The 23279-nt window shown below is 42.9% G+C and overlaps 1 protein-coding gene across 8 annotated transcripts in view; it reads left to right on the top strand.

The window, feature by feature from the left end:
- Positions 1-23279, top strand: part of SYBU (syntabulin) — a 110641-nt gene that overhangs the window by 29007 nt on the left and 58355 nt on the right. For 3 of the 8 annotated variants that reach the window (XM_081816408.1, XM_006727923.3, XM_081816409.1), the window contains 2 exons: positions 9873-9953; positions 11695-11899. In XM_081816408.1, coding sequence (XP_081672534.1) covers positions 9873-9953; positions 11695-11899 — 286 coding nt within the window. Of the gene's footprint in view, positions 1-5566; positions 5707-9322; positions 9342-9779; positions 9954-11694; positions 11900-23279 lie in introns of those variants that run through there. The other 5 variants (XM_006727925.3, XM_081816407.1, XM_006727924.3 and 2 more) reach the window with 5 other exon arrangements.

The following is a 23279-nucleotide window of genomic DNA, read 5'->3' as shown; positions in this document are numbered from 1 at the left end:
AGTTTGGAATATAGTGAGTTTGTGGACACTATGGGATATGAAAGTCAAGATATCTGAATGGATTATGGCATAGTCATGGAATAGAGATGATGTGAATTTCTAAAATCTATGGAAGATCTGCCTATAGGTAGTAATTGAAGCAACTGAAAGAAAGATATTACCTAGGGAGGGAAGGGAGGATGAAAACATGAGAGGGTCAAGGCTAGAAACTGAGGAACGTGAACATTTAAGGAATGGCCAGAAAGGATACAGAGAAATGGGAAAAAAACAGAAGGGCTGAGGTACAGAAGGAAAGCAATGTTCAGAAGTGTAGGAATGTTTATCTCAAAGGTTGATGAGTGAAGATTAAGATAAAAACTAACCATTAGATTAAACCATATGAAGGTAATTTTTTACTTTGGGCCTGAGCTTTTGATAGGATGGTGGGTACACGTATATGAGTGGATTGCGTTGGGTGAAGGGGCAGGGAGAGTGCAAGATATGTGAACATAGATTCTTTTTCAGAAGTTTGATGATGAATGGAGAGAAGCAACTGGGTAGTACTAGAGAGATATGAGAGTTTAAGAGAGTCATTTATTTAGTTGGGAAAGGACTCAGCATGTTTAAATGATGATGTGAACTCTCTGATAGAAAAGTAAGTTAAAGTTAACAACAACAAAAAAAGAAATAGCTAATAATCACAGCGAACATTTATTAAGTGCTTAATATACACTAGACAGTCTTCCAAGTTCTTCACATATATTAACTCTTCTGATGTTCACAATAACCCTATGAGATAGGTACTGTGATTATTCCATTTTACAGATAAAGAAATAGAAACTTAACTTTTCTTTAAGAGGTGGAAAGGGTGAGATCCAAAGCCCAAGTAAAGGAATTACCCTTGTACAGAAGAGGGATAACTTCCATTCTAAAGGACCAGAAATAGAGAGGATGGGGTGGAAGCAGGTGAATTTGTAGGTTTGGAGGCAAGAGATTGAGTTCTCTTAATAGCTTTTATTTTATCTGTCAATCAGGAGATAAGGGCATGGCGTTGCATGAGGGTGGAGGTGGTAGGCTGGTAGATTGGAGGTGTGGGGGTCTCAAGTAGACCCCGTGGAGAATAGGAGAGCATGCTAACAAAGGGGCATACAATGATTGCCAGACAGCACCGAGGTCCCCCTCCAGCCGGAGAACAAGTACTAGTGTGTCATCCACCTGCGGATATGTGAGGCTTACCTAAAGCTCAGCTTCAGGGCAGAGGAGAGGTAGTGCTGTTCAGAGTATCCAAGAAAGGTCCAGAAGTCTTGGCCTGGAGTCCACCATGAAGTTAGAAGATCTTGGAGGCAAACCAAGCAGGTAGAGTGTATGGAGAAGGGCAGGGAAGAAGTGAGGGGTGTAGATCCATTTGATAGGCACTTACTTGCACCTTCTTCAGAACTGGAGTTTAATTAGGAATGGATTGTGTCCAAAGACTAAAAAAAAAAAAAAAAAACAGGGAATGGGTTGTGTCCAAAATTATAAGATCTATTTTTTTATCTTTGAAAGAGGTATAGGAACTCTATACTTCCTGCTTAATTTTTCTGTAAACCTAAAACTCAAAAAATATGGAGTCTAATAATTTAAGAAATAGATCTGGAAATACAGGCAGTAGGGACTATCTGAATATGACTTACAAATATGACTTACTTTGCTTGTCTACTACAGTGGCTCAGGAGATAAAAAGAAGAAAAGCACTCTGAACCATTGTCTATCACACTACAAAGCACATACATATTATCACATACACATTGAATATTGAGGCTAGTCATTGGTATTCAGTTATGTGTAGCCTTAAACTTTGAAAATTTTCTGAAAGTGATGAAAATTTGAATAAGGACACTGTTAAGGTTTTTTATGAAGACTGACTGTTGCAAACCACAAGAACTTTACCTGTCAGGAGAAAAATTCACTAATGAACCAATAGGTGGCAGTATAACATGGTGTTCTTGAAATTTTAAATAATACTGCTAATTAAAATATTGATTGAAGCACCAGGTATGTGCTTGATGCTGTATTAGGTAATCAAAACTCTGAGACAAACCCCTTTCTTCCAGATGGTGACAGTCAAACAGTAAAGATTTAAGGGGAAACCTAAAGCTTCTCTCTGTATCAGTCCATCATAGGCCAGTATGTAGGGCAGCAGGTCTCTCAAAGTAAAAAGAAGGGTTGGGGGTGGCAGGGAAAAGGTCAAGGAAAGGGAGGGAAGGGGAAGAGAGGAGAGAGGGAAGGACAGAAGAGAAAAAGAGAAAGGAACTCTAAAGCAGCCAAAATTATAAAAGGACCTACTCATCCCTTGAAATTCATTTCAGAATTCACCCCTGGAAGCCTCAGACCCCAAACTAATTTGGACATTGGCAAGCCCTCAGGGCATTCATCTGTCAGGATGCTAACACAATGAGTAGTGTAACAGCAGTGGCCATGCCCATGTCTCTGTTGGACTGTGAGATACTTGAGGACAGGAAATACTCTTCCTCTTTTAATATTCTGGAAACAGTGCCTGAGCCGGTACTTGGCTCAGAATAGGAACAAAATAAACACTAGTGGATAGATGGATGGATGATAGGTATCAGGCTATTTATCATGCCTTCTACCTTTTTAATCTAACTTTGGGAAGAAAATTCCTGTCAATATCTTTTCCCATGAAAAGATCACTTTCTTTCTATCTCATAAGTCACCTGGGGAAAAACTTAATGTTTCCTTTAATAAAAGTTAAAATAAAAATCTTCGGGATAAGGAGATTATGAAAAAAGCAAGCAGGAGGTAGAAATGGTGGTTGATCCTGAGAAAGAGAAGATATGTATTAAGCTCTACTATGTGCCGACATAAATGATAGGCTTTGCATATATTCTTATCTAATCCTTACAACAGTATTATGAGGTAATTACTGTTATTAAGTCCATTTTATAGGTGAGAAAATGAGGATCAGAGAAGTTAATTTTCCCAAAGACATTAACTGGTACAGAATAACCTTCCAACCAACCTCCCTTCCTTCCTTCCTCCCTCCCTCCCTTCCCCCTCCCTCCCTTCCTTCCTTCGTTCCTTCGTTCCTTCCTTCCATATTTTCTTCCTTCCTTCTCCTTTTAATTAACATGCACTTATCATATGCTGAATCCTAGAGGGATTAAACAAATTTGTCTAAGCCTACCCAGTCAGAAAGAGGCAAATAAGGACTCACCAGGCCTATGGGATATGACAATCCATGTTCTTTATTAAACTACTTTTTTTTAGTACAGATGTCTTTGCAGACTTCCGGGAACTCGTTTCACTTTCTTGTTGTCCCTTGAATCAGCATCACATTGTAGCAGGCCACTAGCTGGGCTTCTATTTGAAAGGGACACAGATGTTTTTCTACCAGCCTCTGAGTTGAGGTCATTTCTCAAGCCTGAATTTGCTATTCTCTAGCATACCACTGGCAGCTCTTCTGAAACATTTGGCTGGTCCAGTAAACACTAGGGCCAGGAACCTGGGAAGCTACCCTTGAGCTTCTGAGTTTCTGGCTGCAGCCGCAGCTGTTTGTCAACAGTGGTAAGGAGGACCAAGAGCCTCATATCCTTGCCCAATCAGAGGAAAACAGAGGTAACTTCTGGGAAAACAATGGGCATGGGAGCTTACCACAGCCATCCAGAAAGAGCCAGATGTGATGGCATCAAGAGGCCCCAAGTGAGAATTTTATTCTCATTTTAACAGTCTTGTTTTTGATGCACAGTAGATAAGCCTGAAAGCAAATACACAAAGATGCTAACAGAAGGAATATGGATAATTGATGTCAGGGCAATGAGATGATGACTAGTATTTTTTTTCCAAAATTTTGATGACATGGTTTTTGTATTCTTTAAAAAGAAAATATTAAAGCTATCTTTTTTAAAAGTACTTTTTTTCTTCTTTGATGAAACAGTATTCTAAAAATAGCTAAAGACGACACAGGCAGATGAAAGAACATCCCAAATTCTGGATTTATTCTTACACAGATTTTTCTGCAGTGTATTGGAAATTTAGCAGAGGCTAAATTTACTCATTAGGTCACAGGATTTCAGGTGATGAGGGAAGAGGGTTCGCAGCAATGACCTAGGAGGTGGAAATAAAGCAACCCCTCCCCCCACCCCACTCCCAAAGTCCGACTGGCTTGGTGCTTCTTGGTTTCCCTTGGACTCCTGCAGCTGCATCATAGCAGTTGGCCGCTAGGGGCGCTGTGTTCCATTTTGCAATACTGCTCTTGCCCTTTGAGTAGACAATCTCAAAATCCTCCCTCCTCCCATCTTTTAGTAGAAATAAAAGCAAAATTACAAAAAATAAATAAATAAGAAGAACATTTACTAGAAATTACAAAAAATAAATAAATAAGAAGAAGAACATTTACTAGAAAGATGATCAGAAAACAAGTACAAAATCATGGAAATAAATGATAAAATGGAGAATAGATTCTTTTAATGTAACTCAAATCTAGTCACAGATCTTTCTGGGAACACATTATAAATTTCTTTTCTAAACCGAGACTGGTGTGAATGCTGAATGAATCATTCAGAGCCTCTAACCTGGGCTAACTGCTGTGCCCCTGCTGCATGCGAAAAGAGTCTCAGCCTCATCTTCTCTTTAGGTAGCTCTCCCACTGGGCTCAGGCAGCTTTCAACCACCCAATGCTTCTCATGCTTCTGGTCTCTTGGTCTCCTAAGAATGGAAGGTGATTTGCCCTCAGCCCAGAATTCAGCCTCTAGATTTAGGCCTTCCTATGCCTACCTTACAGATAACTTGCTTTGCCCGTTCTGCAAGTCCATAAGACCCACACATCTTGCTGTCTTGTCTAGTCATTTGAAGCTTTTCATTAGGTAAATGTCAAGACTCAGTTTCCCCTATCCAGATGGCAACCTTTACACTCATACTTTCCAGAGTATCTTAGTTTCAGTCATTCTAATCTACTGTCCCAATAAGTATACACGTACTTGTTCAACCACGTGTTCCCAGCTTGTTAATATAATCACCATCCCTATGTCTTCGGCTAGTATCTCCCCCTATTCTCAAAAATGGGCAAAAGGCCACAAACAGCAGATGGCATTTCATGTTTGCTCCCCCATCAGGCAAGTGGAAGACTGTATCCATATCATCCTTTAAAGCCCCAACCCTCAGCCTCTCCCTGTTTACATGGACTTTCCCTTAATTCCTGTTCTTCACCTGAAAGATGCATCTGACTGAAGACTCATTTGCAGAGCAGAGATAACTGACACACTCTGAACCCACTGGATGTTCCAGCTGGCCTTGCCTCACGTTACCCACTCCCCTTTCTGTCCCACGTACTCTCTGGGTCCCCTCCTTGGGGAGTGGTCTTGCAGAATTCTACTCATTACAGTTTTACAACATCAAAATCCCTTAACCATATAGTAACAATAACACACATACAGTAAGAGGAGGATTGATCACTCACACACGCTTCTAAGGGAAAATGGGCAGCTCTCCCCCTGGTAAAAAAAATATGGGTCTCCACCCCACCACAAAAAATCCCAGGATGCCCCAGAATGCAGTTTCTTCTCCTCATGACGTGTGGTAAAGCACGTCAGCTGCTCCTTGTTGCTGTGCAGATCACCCAACATCGGGTCACTGAGACAGAAGGCAGCGCTAGCTTGCACAGCTGATAGGATTAGGAGATGGTGCTTTGTCAGCCTTGACTGAGTCGAGAGAAGCCCTCAGCATACGCAGGTGAGCTGTGAGAGAGAGCGCGGATGTGGGGGGCTGTGATGGGTCTCGGTTGTATGGTGCAGACGTTTTCTCTTTGCAGTGCATTCGTATGTATTATCTTTTCTGTTAAGTTTGCAGTCTGCCTGTGGGGGCGGGGGGTTCCTATCGATAAAAACCTATCCTTTATCACATCTGATTTCAGGGACTGGCCACATGCACCTCACAGGATTTTTGTGAGGCTCAAATGAAATTATATATGTGAAAGAGCTCTGAAAATATAAAGTTTTGTGTAAATGAAAGATATTATTCATTTAATTATAAATTTCACATAAACAAAGAATTAGATAATATATCCCAAATTTGGGGGCATAATTACCTGTACACACTCCTTTTCCCCCAATCTATAACACCCTATCTCCCATTCCTTCCGAGGCACGGGCAGGGATGTTATTTATAATCTTGAAGGGTCTAGCCTTCTAAAGCAGTTGATATTCTCTAAAAACCAGCATTACATTCATTTCTAAAGGAAAAACCGCAAAATTACAAAACAAGACAGGGAAATAAGTAAGTGGAAATGGAAAATGATGCATGAGAATATTTTAAGGCAGATGAAAGATGAATATAATATACTATATTAGATTATATCTCTTTGATGGTATAATCCAAACGTTATAAGACATTATTCTTAATGACATGAGAAACACTTGAATGAAATTAAAGGCAGCATAGATATTATCATTTGTAAAACTTGCCTTTTAGAACAGCAGAAAAACAGGCTTGGGTTCCAAAAGTACAGAGCTAAGAGCCGTTAGAGCACTAAATCATCAGCCTTTCCCTCCCGGGGTTGCTATGGTGACAGCAGGGCTACCACACAGCCTCTCACTGCCTGCACTTCTGCAGTAAAAGCTCTCACTGAACACATGTTGGATTTTTTAGGCACACACCCCATCATCAAATACAAAGACATATTGGAAGCAGCTTTATGAGTCATTTGCAAAACAGAAGTTGTGTCTCCTTTATCCTGTACTGATGGGCCCCTTATGGGGTTATAGAATTCAGTCATTCATGCATCCGTTCCTTTGACTGTGGTACATTGAGTGCCTACTGTATGACAGGACCTGTACCAGGCGCTGCCTATGATCCCTGGTGGAGACAGAAAGATAAATAGGGAATTCTGATACAAGATCATAACAGCTCTCCTGGGGTACATTAAAAACAGGTGTCCTGGAAATATGTAAGGACTGACCTTCGGGCATCAAGGGAGGTTTCCTGGAAGAAGCTGTCTCTAAAATGAAACTTATGTATCTTTAGGAGTGGAATAGGATTAAGGGGAGTGAGGTGCAAGAAAAGCTCTAGACAGAGGGACCAGCATGTGAACAGTCTAGAGGAAAAAGAGAAAACATGATACCTCCAGAGAACTGAAAGTTCTACAGTTTGAGTGTTATCCATGTGTATGGGGAGGCAGAGTAGCCAAGGGGTGGAGGGTAGGTATGGGTGGAGGGAGGGATGGGTAGACAAGGAGTGGTAACAAATGAGCTCAGAGAGGTAAACAAGACCAGATCATGAAAGGCCTCTGTGCCACATGCAGGAGTTTGAATACTACTTGGAGGACAACTGAGAAGTCACTAATGAGTTTTAATGAAGAAACCTGGCTTGATTTGGCCATTCTGAAAGGCCTTGTGGAAAAATTAAAAAACTGACAAGAAAGGAAGAAGAGGCAAGATTGGAAGTAAGACAACTCCAGTTAAACCACTATTGCAATAATCTGGGATGTTTGTGGTTTAGACTCTAAAGGAAGATCGTAGAGTTGTTGAACAGTGGACATAAGTAATCAGATTCAAGATATTACTAGAGTAGCATGGAGATAACTTGTTGGTTTCTGCTATGTGAGGGCCACATGAGGGAGATGAAAAAGTCAAGAATGACTCTGAGGTTCTTTTTTTTTTTTTTTGTAAGGTTTTATTTATTTATTTGACAGAGAGAGACACAGTGAAAGAGAGAGAACACAAGCAGAGGGAGTGGGAGAGGGAGAAGCAGGCTTCCCGCCGAGCAGGGAGCCCCAAGCAGGGCTCGATCCTAGGACCCTGGGATCATGACCTGAGCCAAAGGCAGACGCTTAACGACTGAGCCACCCAGGCACCCCAACTCTGAGGTTCTGACTGGGTGTTTCTATTCTTAGGCCCCCAGACTCAATTCTCAGTTCTCAATAGGTAAGTCAGAAGCACCTTTTGGCCCTTAACAGTCCATTCCTGTGTCATATGTCCTTGGGCTCATAATTCTAGAAATAATAGACTGTAGGAATCATCCTGGACCATCACTTTCCTGAAGTCCTTATCTAAGACAGTGTGGGTATAGAAAATATGAATTAATCGCCCCTCCCTCCAAATAAAGAATTCTAAGATTACCAAGCTCACTGCTAAGAATTCTAAGTAGATTGAAAAGGCATAAAGATGTATGGGATAAAATTTCCTTAGGGATATAGGAAAAAGGCAAATTGATTTCACTAATCCTCTGATTTCAGGCTCTCTCTTGACTCACGCTGCTTATTCCTAGATTTGAGATTTGAGGACGCAGAAAAATGCTGTTTGGAGGACAAATGGGGATGGTGGTGGTTCAAATACAATTTTCAAGGATTACAGTCCTCCCATGTACAACGCTGGGTGTAAGGATCAGACTGTTTCCTGTCCACATTGCTGCTTAGAATATCTTCCAATTCTGAATGAAGGGCATCTAAGTTATATATGTTGAGTTCCATCATTAGGTAAGATTATATCAGGTGTCATAAGTAACCTTATGACCCAGCTGATGATCTCTATTTTAACTTCTCAGTTGGATGGGTTTTTGAGCTTTTTTTGAACAAATTTGTCTGCCTCACAAATGCTTTCTCTGCCTGTCACGTAAGAGGCCTCAGCAAATACTGAAGGGGTGACCTGGATGTCACTTAACGACCCCTTGTAAAGTTCTGTTCAATAAACTGGGTACAGGTGTTTTGTTTTCCCCCATTTATTTTTTTAAAAAAATTTTTTTTTAAAGATTTTATTTATTTATTTGAGAGAGAGAATGAGAGACAGAGAGCATGAGAGGGAGGAGGGTCAGAGGAAGAAGCAGACTCCCTGCCGAGCAGGGAGCCCGATGCGGGACTCGATCCCGGGACTCCAGGATCATGACCTGAGCCGAAGGCAGTCGCTTAACCAACTGAGCCACCCAGGCGCCCTGTTTTCCCCCATTTAATCCTCACAGGTACCCTTGAGGTAAATATTATTATTTTCCCTCAGTTTAACAAGCATAAACTTGAAGTTCACAGAGGTCAAGAACTTTATGGTAAAGGCACTCAGCTGGGAGGGAGTAGAGTGCTGCCTTGTACCCAGGTTTCTGAGTTCAAGTGTAGTGCCCTTCCCCTCGCAGTGTGCCTGGAGCTCATTCCCAGCCGCTGCAGGGCAGAAATGGAGAAAAGGCTGCCCTGGATCTTAAAACAGCCTGGCTTCCCCAAGCCCTTGGGAAGCAGCCTCATCGTTCTTTTCCTGGCCCTTCTGATGCAAATCCCCCAAGGAGAATCGGCCTTTGAGATCCCTGAACGAGATGCTGTGTCAGTCCTGCAGCATTGGCTTGGCTGGGGTCCGGGTGCAGGGGAACCCGCCCCATCTCTCTCAGGCGAGGTAACTGTGGGGAGCCGTCTGTTGACTTAAAACCGAGATGGCAGGGAGGGGCCGCGGGGGAAAAACTTTATCCATTTTGGCCCTCAGTGATGTCGCTGCTTTTCTCCGCTCTCCTATCAGACGTGCAACTCCTTCAAATTGGACCCCAGGTGCCAAAGAGAAGGGGTCCGGCACTTGCCGGCTGGAGATGCTCGCAGCCCGGGCCTGCCCCCTCGGGGTCGGGCTCAGCAGAGAGGGAGGGGCGCGCGGCGCTAGCGGGAAGTGCCGGCGGCGAGACCGGGTGGGCGGGCCCGACGAGTCACCCGGGGGTCCGGCAGGTGAGGGAGGTGGCGGGGAGGCGGCGGCGCCCGGGGAGCGGCGGCGGGCCGCGCCGGCGGCACCACGTGTCCGGCCGGGGCGGGGCGGCCGGGCGCGCCCTCGGAGCGGAGAGAGCGGCAGCGGGGGCGGCGGCGGCGGCGTGTCGGCCCCGCAGCAGCCGCCGCCCGCAGCCCGCGCCGGCTCAGCGCAGTGTCCTCGCTCTCGTGCCTGCAGGTGCCTCCTCCTGGACGGCGGCAGCGGCGGCGCGGGGACCCGGTGGGCAGCAGAGCGATGGGACCCCTTCGAGAGACCAAGGTAAGGAGGGCACGTCGTGCGAGCGCGGCTGGCAGCGTCCTTGGGCGCGGGAGATCGGTGGGGGGGAGACTGCGGGGCAATGGGCGAGCCAGGTGAGGGCTGGAGGGGTGGCGTTCAGAGTCGCGGGGAATGGGGACAGGGAGGTGGTGGGGACGCTGGGAGGGTAGAGGGGCATTTGCTTCAGGTGGTGAGACCCAGGAGATGGGAAGATGGTACTGGAGGAAAAGATTTGAGGGGTTGACATGAGGATTAAAAGATTGGCTTTGGAGGGTTAATCCATCTCCTGAAATTGGGGATTTGGGATCTGGCTCTCAAATGATGTCCAGTGTGTGATGTGAATAAAAAGGATTTGGTGTTCTGGTGACTGAGAAATAAGGTCCCCCTGCATGTCAGCGACCCAGCATTGGTTCAGGGTCTGCAGTGTGCCGAGAGTGGCTGACGTGGGATACCTGCTGGGTGACTGATGTGCAGAACAAATCCGAGGCTGGGTGCGGCTTTCGCCCTGGATGGGGTGGATGCCTGGGCGACCTTAGGAGCTCCCCGCGGCTGAGGCTTTCCCTTCAATTCCTGCACTGTGCAGACCTCCTGAGGTGTTTACTTTGGCAGCGACCCTTCCTGGTAAGCCTTGTGGAAATGGGCAGGAGGTCATGTTTCCAAATAGTGTTTGTTACCCAATCCAAAGGCCTTTTTCAATTGCAGAGGTTGGAGGGAGCGGTGAGTTTTTTGCAAAGAGCTCCTCCTAGGAATCCATTTTAATAAGGCAGGGTGGTGGTGACCCCGAAAAACACGACTTAAGGCTTTTTCTGCTGCTAGATGATATGCCTTGTTGCCTAAGCTTTTAGCCTCAGTTTCCTCATCTGTAAATAAGGATTTAAGTTAGTGTCTTCTCTGTGGCCTGGGTTGTAAAGGTCAAATGGGATAATGGTTGGGAAAGCACTTTAAAAATTAGAAAACCTTGCCAAAATATTACTTCCTATGCATTTTTAAAACCACGGCATCGCCCTCTGTGTTTAATGCCGTGTTTTTAAGGAGAGAGAGAAAACTCTCTTCTCCTGGGTGTCCTGTAAGGAAAACAAAAGCTAAACATGATGTAAAAGGTGGAGCCATCTTACTGGGTATTGGATTTTTGTTTGCTTTTCTGTTGGCAACAAGCCTTGTGTACCAGGATATTAATGAATAATTAAGATCCTGGCCGGAAGAGGAGGGATTTGAAAGATAAGTCTGCATGATCTATCAGGAAAGAATTGTTCCAGGTATAGGGTTCTACTTTGTGAGCAGACCGGAAAGCAGAAATCAGATTGTCACAGCTAATTCAGGGAAAGCAAAATGGAAGTCTAGAAGAAATCAAGTAATAAGCCAGAGTGTGCTGTGAGTAATAAAGAGAAGCATCGGAAGCTTGAATGTGATAGAAAAAGCCAGAGTGGGAAGGTGAGTTAGGAATCGCATGGGTGAATGGAATGGCTTTCCTGCTAATGGGTGGAAGTGTGTGTGTGTGTGTGTGCACACGCTCACCCACGCTCAAGTATGTGCTCTTCAGTAGATTGGAAGGATTAGCTTGGTGGCAGAGTTTCGATGTTCATTTAAGCTACTGAGATAAGGACTGCTCTGTGAAGATTCAATATTCAGAAATGTGATTTCTTAGGAAGGGAGGAACAAACAGGAGGAGTTAAGAGGAACAAACAGGAGTTAAGAGGGGAGAAACAAGTTTCCTTTTGTTTTCTTTTTAATGTCCAATTTTGAGAAGGAGCAGAGAGTGCAGCATCATGAGAAGGAGATTACCCGAAGCCGAATTCCCCGTTTGATTCTTCGGCCCCATCTGCCCCAGCAACAGCACAAAGTGTCCCCAGCTTCTGAGTCTCCCTTCTCTGAGGAAGAGAGCAGAGAGTTCAATGCCAGCAGCTCTGGGCGCTCAGCGAGGACCATAAGCAGCAACAGCTTCTGCTCAGGTATAGTACCCCTGGAAGCCACCCAGTCACGAAGTGTGTGCTCTGCTGGTGCATTGTGAATGGACTGGGGTGTGCCCTTTAGAGCCTAGATCTACACTTCTACTATTAGGATGAATTGTCTGAAGTTGCACCTTTTTGGCCCTTTTGACCTTCACGTGGTTCAATCCTAATGGAAATTTGCACCTGTTTTTCTATGTTATTCTAGTTTATAATTTACCACATGAAATCTAACTTTTGTTTCTATGACTGTTTAGAAAACGATTCCTTTGTTAAATCTGGGAAATGTGTTAGCTTGCATTTTTATAATAGCAACCTTTATAAACCTGTGTACTTCTGATTATAGAATCCCCAAAGACAAAACAACTCCTAATGAATGAGGTCAGGATCAAGGAGGCTTATCTCCCAGGGCAAGCCTGACCTTGTCGTTTAGAGGAAAAGAGCACAGGCTTTGTAATCCGCCACACCTGAGCTGGAACCCCTGACCTTTTCGCCTTTACAAGCTGAAAGACCTTGGGCAAGTGGCTTAACCTCCTTCAGCCTCAGTTGTTACATCCATAAAATGGTATGATAACACCTACCTTATACAGTTGCTGTAGTGTTGAATGAGACCTAAAGGTACTCCTAGTACAGTGCCTGACTTATAGAGGCGCTTAATACGTGATGGTTCTTAAAAAAATGAACTAGGGATGTCAGTTTTGGCACACGATTAAGGAAGTTTCCTTAAAGTTGTGAGCACATTTGGCAAAGGCACAAATCTCTTCATAGCTTCTGAAGGTGCCACCATTATCAAAGACAGAGCCTATTACAACCCATTAAAGCACATGACTTGGAATGACTTGTATTCTTTGAGAAGTATTAGAAAATTGGGTAAAATTTAAAAGAGTGACTGTCTTGTAAGTAATGAAGAATGTTTCATAGTGGATAATTTTTAGGGCTTATTTAGGGAAAATGTAATTAGAAGGTTAACGCATGTATGCGCAGGGACATGTGAATCAAGATGCTGTGATTAATTTCCTAATTTAGCAGGATACAATATCCCATTATTTTTAGTATCAATATATTTTTCAGGGTTCTTTTAAGTGCAGCTTTGGATTTCTTACATAATTTCATGGAATAACTATCCCATCCATAAATTATACATTAGAAATACTATGCTGCTAATTATTTTTCTCTGTAAAGCCTCAAATTTTCTGCTTGATTCTGAAAAAAAAAAAAATTCTATCAAAATGTTATATTTTTAAGTTTGTTTCTTGCCATTTGGATTATATGAATCTAGTTTAAAATGGAGACCCACTGATGGTTTGCTTGATACTCTTGCAAGAAGAAAACACAAAGATACCTAGAACCTGGAAACATGTTTGCTGAAGGCAGTGCTGTTTCCTTTAACTCCATTTTGGAGCTCAGGAATCGCTCTGTTTGAGTGTGGATGAACCCAGGGGATATCATTTCAAACTGACATGCTTTGTTTATATAACTCCATTCCACATTTATTCCCGATATTTTCTCCACATAGTCATTTTCTCTGTGACTGACTTCAAGGTGAGTAGTGTTAGAAGGAAAAAAAAAAAAAAAGATGGTCAAAACAAAAGAAAAACTCCACATATACTTTAGAAAATACATTAGGCAAACCAATAAAATTATTAATTTTGGTTATGACTCACTCTTTCCAAGACCCATTCCTGGATGATCTCTCCTTCCCGGGAGACCTGTCTCCCACTAAGGCCATAATGCTGTACATGAAAATCGAAAGTAGATATTGATCCTTCTGCCATTAACTAGCTGAGAATTGAGTGGCAGAAGCATCTAATTATGGATGTCCATAAACCTGTCTTTCCATCTTTAGCCTTGCATCCAGTCTCCAGATAGGAGTCCCTCTGTTCCTAGGCCTCATCTTTCTGTGTTGGTGCTTCCCCAAGGTTTGGGTCAGTGCCTTTCCTTCTTTGCCTTCCTTTCCTACTGAGCACCCCCCAGACCCCACGACAGCTTTGAGTACTGCGCTGACTAAAATTGACAGGAACCCCCTTTGGGGGCGTGTTAATGATGCTTTAGGAGGTCAGTTGGTGGATGGGAAATAAATGGGTTTGGGACTATGGGGTACATTAAAGCTGTAGGCAGTGAGGTAGAGAATGTACGACATGTCCAACCAGCAGGGGGAAATAGCTGGTTTTAATCCAGCCACTTTAACACTGAGGTGAGAGTATGTGTTGGCTGCTTAATTGTGGCATTTAAGTTAGAGACCAAGGCACATGCACACATTAAAAATGCCATCCTCTGCTAGGATTAAACTAAAATAATTTAGAGATCTTCTGTAGCTTCATAGCCTTACAGTGATCATTCTGCACTAGCTTGTGTTCTTTATAAATCATCATGTTCACTAATGCAAAAGGAGACATGCAGAGTTAGGGGGAGTCTTACAATCAGGTAGTGAAATTATGGAGGAACATGATGCAATTTAATTTGAATATTACATTTTCACAACTGCAAACTGGAGACTCTTTCCCCAAATTTGTATCAAAGGCATTAATTGTGAAGAGCATCGTATGTTCTCAGATACTCAGTTTTTAGAAGAAGGATGTGAGTTTACATGAAATTAAATTTACGTAATATAAAGAATTATCCTTTACTTTGAGAGTCTGGCTTTCTTATCCTTTATATTATATTATATTATATTATATTATATTATATTTTTATTTTATAATCTTATAGCAAAAGTCAGGATGGTGGATGGTGGTTAAACTTGAGCAACACAAATGACAATTCTACGTGTTCTCCACATCTCCCTTATGTTTTTCTTTTAATTTTACTGATCTGTGAAATCAAAAGACCAGGAATCGTGTATTTTCAAAGTGACCTGTCCATTTTTGCCTACTCTCTCCATTCCTTCCCCCACTTCACTGCCTTCCCCTTATTTTCCCTGGGGAGTCTTGACAAGGAACATTTAATGACTTGATATTCTATATGCTAATTTGTATGTTGTATCTCCCTCATTTCAGAGAAAGGAGTTGTGTGTGACCTTTTGCAATTCATTTGGGGTGTATCCCCAAAGAGCGTTTCTTTTAATAGCTTCTTATTAACAGATTTCTTTGAAGATATCCCTGTGTTTTGTGCACTTCATCGGCACGTACGTTTTGTACTCCGACATCATTCTCCTGATAAAACAGTCTATCCTTTACAGTTTGTATTTAGTCTTAGTCACTGTGACCTTTATTGGGCACAGTTAAGTTTATATGGTATTGGAAGCCAGGCCCTATTCTGTGTGCATGGCAAGTAAAATATTATATATTCTTGGTAAATATTAACTAAAGTTAAAAAAAAAGAATAATACATAAGGAAGTACAATTAACATTAAGTCAGTAGAAACAAAACATGCTTTCATGTCCCCTCTTTATTTTATTTTTTAAGTTTATTTATTTATTTTTAGAGAGAGGGGGAGAGAGAGAGCGAACAGAGGGGAGGGGCAGAGGGAGAAGGAAAGAATTTCAAGCAGACTGCCCGCTGAGCGCGGAGCCCACTACAGGGCTCCATCCCACAACCCTGCGATCCTGACCTGAACCAAATTCAGAAAGTTGGACACTTAAACGACTGACGCACCCAGGTGCGCCCCCCGCAACTTTCATTTTTAAACAGTTTTTGTAACCAGTGGCTCAGAATACCAACACTGCATCTTCCTTCCCCCAACCCTCCTGCCCCCTTGTTTCTTGTTTTAACATGCCATGAGAAGTGATCACACCCATATTTGTGATTTGTGTCCTGGGTGTGGCCCATTGAATTAGTCTTCTTGTCCTTTCTTCTCCCCTCTCTTTGTTGGTAGTGAATTCTGTTTGTCATTCTACTGTGACTCCAGCCACTCTTGGAAAAGCCCAGGACCTGGATAAGTCAGTCAGTCCCCTCCATCAGTCACCTGACATGGTTAGCAGCATGCTGTGCATTCCTCCCTCCTTAGCTGAGGTAATAATTACCCGTTGCAGCTGGGAGGCAGATGGATTGCCGGGTTTTACTCTAGTTCTCCTTGGGGTGCCTTGTAAACATGGCAGGTGGAATGAATTATGGGTAGATAACACTGGTGCTTTTATGGGACACCAGTGATTTCTCAGAGTTATTTCTATGTTGCTAACGTGCACACACAGATACATAGGCAAGTTTGTGACTTAACCCATTAAACGCACGTACCGGGTCAATACACTAACTGGTCAGATTCTAAGATTCTCTGCAGTTGAATCCTGAGCAAGGTGTTTGTGGAAAGTATTTTGGGTTTTACAGTGGCTGGGAAGAAATCCTTCTTAGAATGCCAGCGACCTAGAGGTAATCATTGTTGCTGTTTGTGGGAAGAATAATTAAGGCAAATTACAACCTGACCAGTGCCCTGCTGTGACATGACAATACCTCCAAAAATTTGCCAGGCCTTGCCAAACAGAAATATTTCCTCTTTGCTTTTGTCCAGTTGTGAAAACTTGGCATCTGGATAGAGTAAACCTTTGAACATAATAATCAGAATGGAGATGAACTGCTTCAACTAAAGTGAGCTGTAATACTGAATTACACTATAATTGAATGATTGCCAACCTGCTGTGAAGAAAAAAAAAAAACAAAAACCCTAAGACTTTAGTATCATTTTAATGAGTAGGGGACCCCTGCACTGTTGTGTAATATATATTTCAAGTGCTTAGCTGCCTCAGCCACAGAAATAAGTACCTAATGATATGGGTTACAAATGAAGGATACATGGGCAATATTTCTTTGTGGAGGATGTGGTGACTGCAATTAAGAGGGCAAGAGCAAAATTTTTTGCCATTTAATAACAAATACTTAGCAGCAGGGACAGTGAATGGTAATCATGATGGAATTGGACCATGCCTAAGAGCAGATTATGGTACTTAACATGAAAATCTTTTATGTTCTAAAATACTAAGATTGTCCTAAAATAATCTGAATTGTTTCTCAATTTCAGAGAATGGTGTTCGTCTGCTTTTGAATCCTCAGGAAAACTTGTTTAAAATGCAGATACCTTGGCCCCACCCTAACCTATTATCACAGAATGGGAGGACCCAGGAATCTGTATTTTATAGGCACTCCAGATGACTCTTGTGCCTCATGAAGTCTGAGCCTCAGTGGCCTGTGTGGGTTTGGGAATTTGGGATGAGGGTTGTGAAGGGTATGCCCCAGCGGCATCACAAGATGAAGAAAGATCAAAGATGATAGAAGTGATGGCCAGCCAAGGTGTTTAAACTCACGGCCTGGGGCAAGGAAATTACCTCCACATTCCCTGGAAATAATAGCTTCTCACCCTGTATTTACAATTCCCATGTCATTAGTCTTAGCATTAATATTCTTTATATCTACATTATTGGTGTAACTTGTGTCCAAGTGGTAGACAAGTAAAAGGGGAGGAGAAAGCATTTTCTTCCTTTATTTTCCTATATAATCCCCTCTCTCTGGATTTACCATCCCTAGCATACTTCTCTTTTGCATTTACTCTCTTTGGTATTAGGATGATTCGGGGTACACTGGAAGTAGGTGTACTGGGTCCACTCTTGCTGAATACCCAGTGGACTCACAGAAAAAGAAAAAAGAGGAACTGTAGCCTGGGAGTAACAGGAAATTCGCCCTTTTGCAAGCTTCCACAAAAATGTAGTATCCAGTAAGCATTTATTAAATGCCTGCTGAGGATCAGAATTGTGCTAAAGCCATGAGAATGAATAAAACATAGAGACTGAAAAATCAATTACTGCCTTAAGCCTGGTGCCAAAAAATAAGTGAGATAACACATCTTTAGATGCGATTCCCACATGACTACCTTTACTCACCTGTTTTGTCTCCCTGTCCCTTTCATCTATGGCCACACTACACATACTTCTTCCTTATAGTTTGAGTTTATTGCTCCATTTATTATCAGCACTGGCCTCTCACATTTCATAAACCCAAGCATTCAAAGAAGTAACATTAATTAGTGTGGTGTAGTGGATAAACGTGAGCCTTGACATCATAGACCTGAGTTAAAAGCATGAAATGAGATTAGCAAGGTAGGCCAGACCACATAAGCAAAGGTTTTATATGTTGTGCTAACCCAATCCATGAGATCAAGGATCTGTACAGAAACTAGACTAGTAATATGGAGAGTGAGGCCATCTGGATAGATGACAAAAGAGGGGACTTTGGAACTGGACAGCATGTGCTCCTTCTAGCAATATTCAAAATTTTAAAAATTCAGGTTTTTTACTAACTCTGCCAGCTAAGTACCATGCATAAATAGCCGAATGTGGCTCATGGGCTGCCATTTTGCAATTCCTAAAGATCTTGCAGAGTCATGGAAGGGTTTTCAGCAAGAAGGAGTTGTGACTAGATTTAGAATTTAGAAAAATCTTTCTGATTATGTGTTGGACAGTAGATGGAAGGAAGCAGGCATGATGGCAAGGTCCCTGCCTGGTTTGAAGGCCATTGTGGCAGTCTAGTTAAAGACCATAAAATGATATGGGAGGGGATTTGGGGGCTAGAACATATGGGTCTTAGTCACCAGTTGCAAGGAGAAGGGGCAGGAAAGAGTTATATCTAAATTTCTCCACTGGATGAACACAAATGGAGCAACAGGGCTGGGGAGAAGGACACTGAGTCAGGTCAACGAGCTCAGATTAAGCTGTGTTGCATTTGAGATAAAAAGAAAGGTCTGGAGCTCCAAAGAGAAGTCAGAGATTTTGGTAGCTCAAGTCCAGGGAGTTGGTAATATTACCCAAGGGCAGTGCCTGGAGAAAGATTAGAGGCCCAAGGCTAGACCTCCAAGATAAAGCAAGAGTAGACAGAAAAAGGAAACCAAGGCACCCAAGAAAGAGTTCAGAGAGAAAGGAGGAGAGTCGGGAATGACAGTGTCTCTAATCCTAAGGGAAGAGTTTCAAGACGAAAATAGCCAACAGCTTCTGATGTCACAGCAAGATGAAGGATGGGGTGCACTAAAAAGTGTTCAAGGAAAAAACCACAGGTTATCAGTGATCTTAGGCAGAAACAGTACCAGAAAATCATAGGGATGGAATCCAAACTGTATCAAGCTGAGATGTGAATGGGAGGTGACTAAATAGAGTGTAGACAACTTTATAAAACAAACTTAACTGGGGTGGGAAAGAGGAAATAGAAAGGATGAATACCTACCATTTACATCAACATGGATGGAACTGGAAGGGATTATGCTAAGTGAAATAAGTCAATCAGAGAAAGACAATTATCATATGGTTTCACCCATATGTGGAATATAAGAAACAGAGCAGAGAATCATATGGGAAAGGAGGAAAAACTGGGAAGAAATCAGAGAGGGAGCCAAACCATAAGAGACTCTTGACTCGGGAAACAAGCTGAGGGTTGTCGATAGGGAGGTGGGTAGGGGGATGGGGTAAGTGGGTGATGGGCATTAAGGGGGGTATGTGATGTGATGAGCACTGGGTGTTATACACAACTAACAAATCCTTGACCACTACACCAAAAAATAAAAAAAACAAGTGTTGCATTTATAATAAAGATAGGGCATTTATCAAATGACAGGTATTTTGATAAAGTTTTTAGGCTGAGGGGAAATAGACAAGAAAGAAAAAAAGACAGACACACACATGGGGGACATACACACACACAAGGGAGAGAGAGAAAGAGAGATTAAGGGAGAATAGTAAAGTGTTAACTTTTTAACAAGACTTGGATGGACCCAAAAAGACCTGTATAGGAAGAAAAGAAAGGCTGGATGTGAATATAGGTAAGTGCCAGGTCAGGGTACGTAGCTGAAGGATACATTTCAAAGTTAGATTAGGTGCCCCTTGATGCTTCCTCTGTCATACCACATGACCAACCTGGTTTTTAAATTTGATAGTTACCTGAATCCCCAGTAGACTGTAAGCCTCATGAAGGCAGGAACAGTATAGTTCCCTGAACTATACCAGACATATAGCAGTTGCTTAATAAGTATTCACTGAAATCTGGTAGAAGGCATAATTATGAGAACAGGACAAGTATTTTCATTCATTTAATAAAATTTATTGAGAGCAGCTACTGTGTTAGTAGTTGGGAGAATAAAGCAACTAGAACAGTACCCGATACTCAACTTAACGGGCTTATTAAATGAAAGAAACATGCCTGTCCTTGAGAGTTCAGCGTCTCTAAATGTCAAAAGGAGTAATCTCTATAATAGAACCATGACTCCAGTGCTGTGGGTAGCTAGAAGAGAGATCTCTTGCTAGGAAAATCAGAAAATGCTCCACTCACGAATTGGCACTTGCAAGCCCTGAGAAAAACCAGCTGCCCAGTTTGGAGTCAAGAAGGAACTTAGCCCAAAGCCACACACCCACATTTCCCAGGACTACAACTGGACAGGAGCCACCACCCCACCCTACTGGGGTGCTACTGAGAAAGCGCCAGTCTCCTCCCACTGACCCAGGGGAGACCAGGTGCCCTTCAGGTATGCAAGGCTGCTGAGTAAGCCCGTATTGGCAGGTGGCTTTGCAGGGCCCCAGGTACAGTAACGGCTCCACACGTGCCCTGCTGCTCAGCTTGGCCATCTCCTGCTTTGGGGATACAGAGCAGGAGAGAGACACCTGCCCCAGCTGCTCCTCACACGGCTGGACAGTCAGAGCGCCCCAGGTTCCGCTGCCTGGGGTTACAGCCTCTGGCTGACTGCTCTCTTTTTTTAATCTTTATTTGCATATGGTTGACATATCATGTTACATTGGTTTCAGGCGTACAACATAGTAGTTAAGCAACTCTGTACCTTATGCTATGCTCACAAGTGTAGCTACCATCGGTCACTATGCAGCGCTGTTACAATACCACCGATTATATTCCCTGTGCCGGACCTTTTATCCCCGTGACTTGTTCATTCCATAACTGGAAGCCTGTAGCTCCCACTGCCCTTCACCCATTTTTCCCATCCCCCCACGCCCTCCCCTCTGGCTACCGCCAATTTGTTCTCTGTATTTGTAAGTCTGAATGACGGCCCTCTCTTTTTAGGGAACCCAGACCAAGCTTTGCAGTGCATACCAGTGCTCACTGTGGGCTCATCCAGCACTCACCCCCATCCCTGCAGAAACTCATCCTTCAGGCTTTTCCCTGCTCAGTGTGAATTTTCCTGGGGCTCCGCCTCTTTCCTGGCTGGCTCAGGCTTTATTCTGTCTTCTTTTGTGTGGGTGCTCTTACAGTTAGCATTCCTCAAAGACACCAAACTAACCCTCAGAATTCTTGAGTCTGTGGACCCTAACCCACCCTTCTATTTATTCTGAGGTGTTTGTGAGGATTATATATATATATATATTTTTAAAGATTTTATTTATTTATAGGACAGAGAGAGACAGTGAGAACAGGAACACAAGCAGGGGGAATGGGAGAGGGAGAAGCAGGCTTCCCGCTGAGCAGGGAGAGCCCGATGTGGGACTCGATCCCAGGACCCTGGGACCATGACCTGAGCCGAAGGCAGATGCTTAACGACTGAGCCACCCAGGCGCCCCGTGAGGATTATATTTTTAACGCTGATTATTGTATCTTTTTAAACTCAAAGGTAATAAAAATATGCAAACACATTGAGTGGATGTAATCACACTTATAGGATTTATTTTGTTTTGCTTTTTGCCAAGGTGAGATCATGCTGTATTGATCTGTGATCCTTTCTGTTTATTTAAGTGAATATTTATTGAACATCTGTTGTGGGCAGGGCACTATCCCAGGAGCTGATCTAGAGAGATGGACAATCGTGACAGAGCTTTTGCCCTCCACGAATGTGTATCCAGGTAGTACCTGTACGTGTCCTTGCTTGTCAGCACAGAGAGGCCCCCTCACTTGTTGTGATGACAGCACGTATTTCACCCTGGAGAGGGACATCATGTATTCGGCCATTCTTCTGCAGATGGACGTTTTGCCTATGGGGCTAACCTTCAAAATTCAGAATCTTATTTTGTGAATATCACTGGAATTAGACTGTTAGATGAACATATTTCTCTCTCTCTCTGTTCCCTTTTTTAAACAAAGTAAACACCATGATACACATATATTACCTAAAACAATTATTTTTTTCAAATAGAAAAAACCCAAATGTAGCAATTGCAGGAACTATGAGTATTGTTTTTTCCTTAACTTTCTTCCATTTGTATCCCTTATTCCTTCTTGACTATCACTATGTTCAAATTCTCAATGTGAGAAAAATAGAACAGAAGGGAAAATATTTACATTGCTACAAGACAGCTAACTAGTTCAAGTGTCCGTAGAGTGGTTTGCAGTGTCTTTGTTATAAAGTTTTCAAGAGATTACAAGATAGCTTCTTGGTCTGTGTCTTTGTCTCTCTCCTCTTTCCTTCTGATCCTTCTAGTTCTCCTTCCGTCTCCCCATCTCCCTCTCTCCCATCTTCTCCAACCAAGGAACTTCATAAATAAATAAATAAATAACTGAGTCTTTAAGAAGGCGTGGCTTAGAAATTGCAGGTAAACTCATATTGCTAAGGAGAGAGAAGGCCAGATGTATTAGTATCATGCCTATTTTGGAAAGATCATAACCTTACAAAGGATGGAGCAAGAGAAATGAAAGCTTGCGGGACAGATTCCCTCCCCACAGCCCCCGCCAGGCGCACCTGTCTTGGGGCAGAGACACAGCCACCCTCTTCCCCAGTTTCCACACCAGCTCCTCCCTCACCAGAACTCCCCCAGAGATTCTTTCCTCACACTACATTCACTAGGTAAACCAAGATGTTTTCCTCTCCAAATTCCTTCCCCTCTGGCTGCTAACACAAATCAAACAACTTGAAGCTTGGTAAAAAAACAAACAAACAAACAAACAAAAACACCACAAATAGAGGCCTTTGTTTCCAAGAGAGCATGAGTCCTATGAAGAAATGGAGACTTACCTCCCTTCACTTCATCTTCCTCTACTGCTGAGGCCTATGCCAAAATGACGTATGAGAGCACCCGAAGCTCCAAAATAGCTCAGAAATCCTGGGAATGTTTACATGTGAGATGATTATTTTGTCTCCAAGAAACCAGGGAGACATTCGTTAAATAATTACTCCTCTCTCCATTTTTATATATGCAGGTGACAAGCCTTGGTGGAAGGGCTTCATTTGCATTCCTTCCCCAGCTCATTTCCATCAGATCACACATGCAATCATTCGTGTATACATACCCTTAAAAGAAAATAAGCTGCCTTTGACCTCTCATCTCCTTGTGCCTGCCATCATGTTTCTCAGCTTCTCTTCACAGCAAAACTCCATCATTTGCCCTTGTCAAGCATGTGGGTGACCAAACTGGCAGATCTTTCTCTTGTCTGCCCTCATTTTCCTTGACTTCTCAGCACACTCAACACAACTGAACAGGCCCGTACCTTAGGAAGGATTTTCCTCCTCAGCTTCTGTGGTCCCAACCCTTAGAGGTTC

The sequence above is a fragment of the Leptonychotes weddellii genome, chromosome 4 (assembly GCF_054177405.1).
Source record: "Leptonychotes weddellii isolate Sample4059 chromosome 4, ASM5417740v2, whole genome shotgun sequence".
In the NCBI taxonomy this organism is placed as follows: domain Eukaryota; kingdom Metazoa; phylum Chordata; class Mammalia; order Carnivora; family Phocidae; genus Leptonychotes; species Leptonychotes weddellii.
Note: the sequence above shows the minus strand (reverse complement) of the source record. Positions and strands in the feature narration are given on the sequence as shown.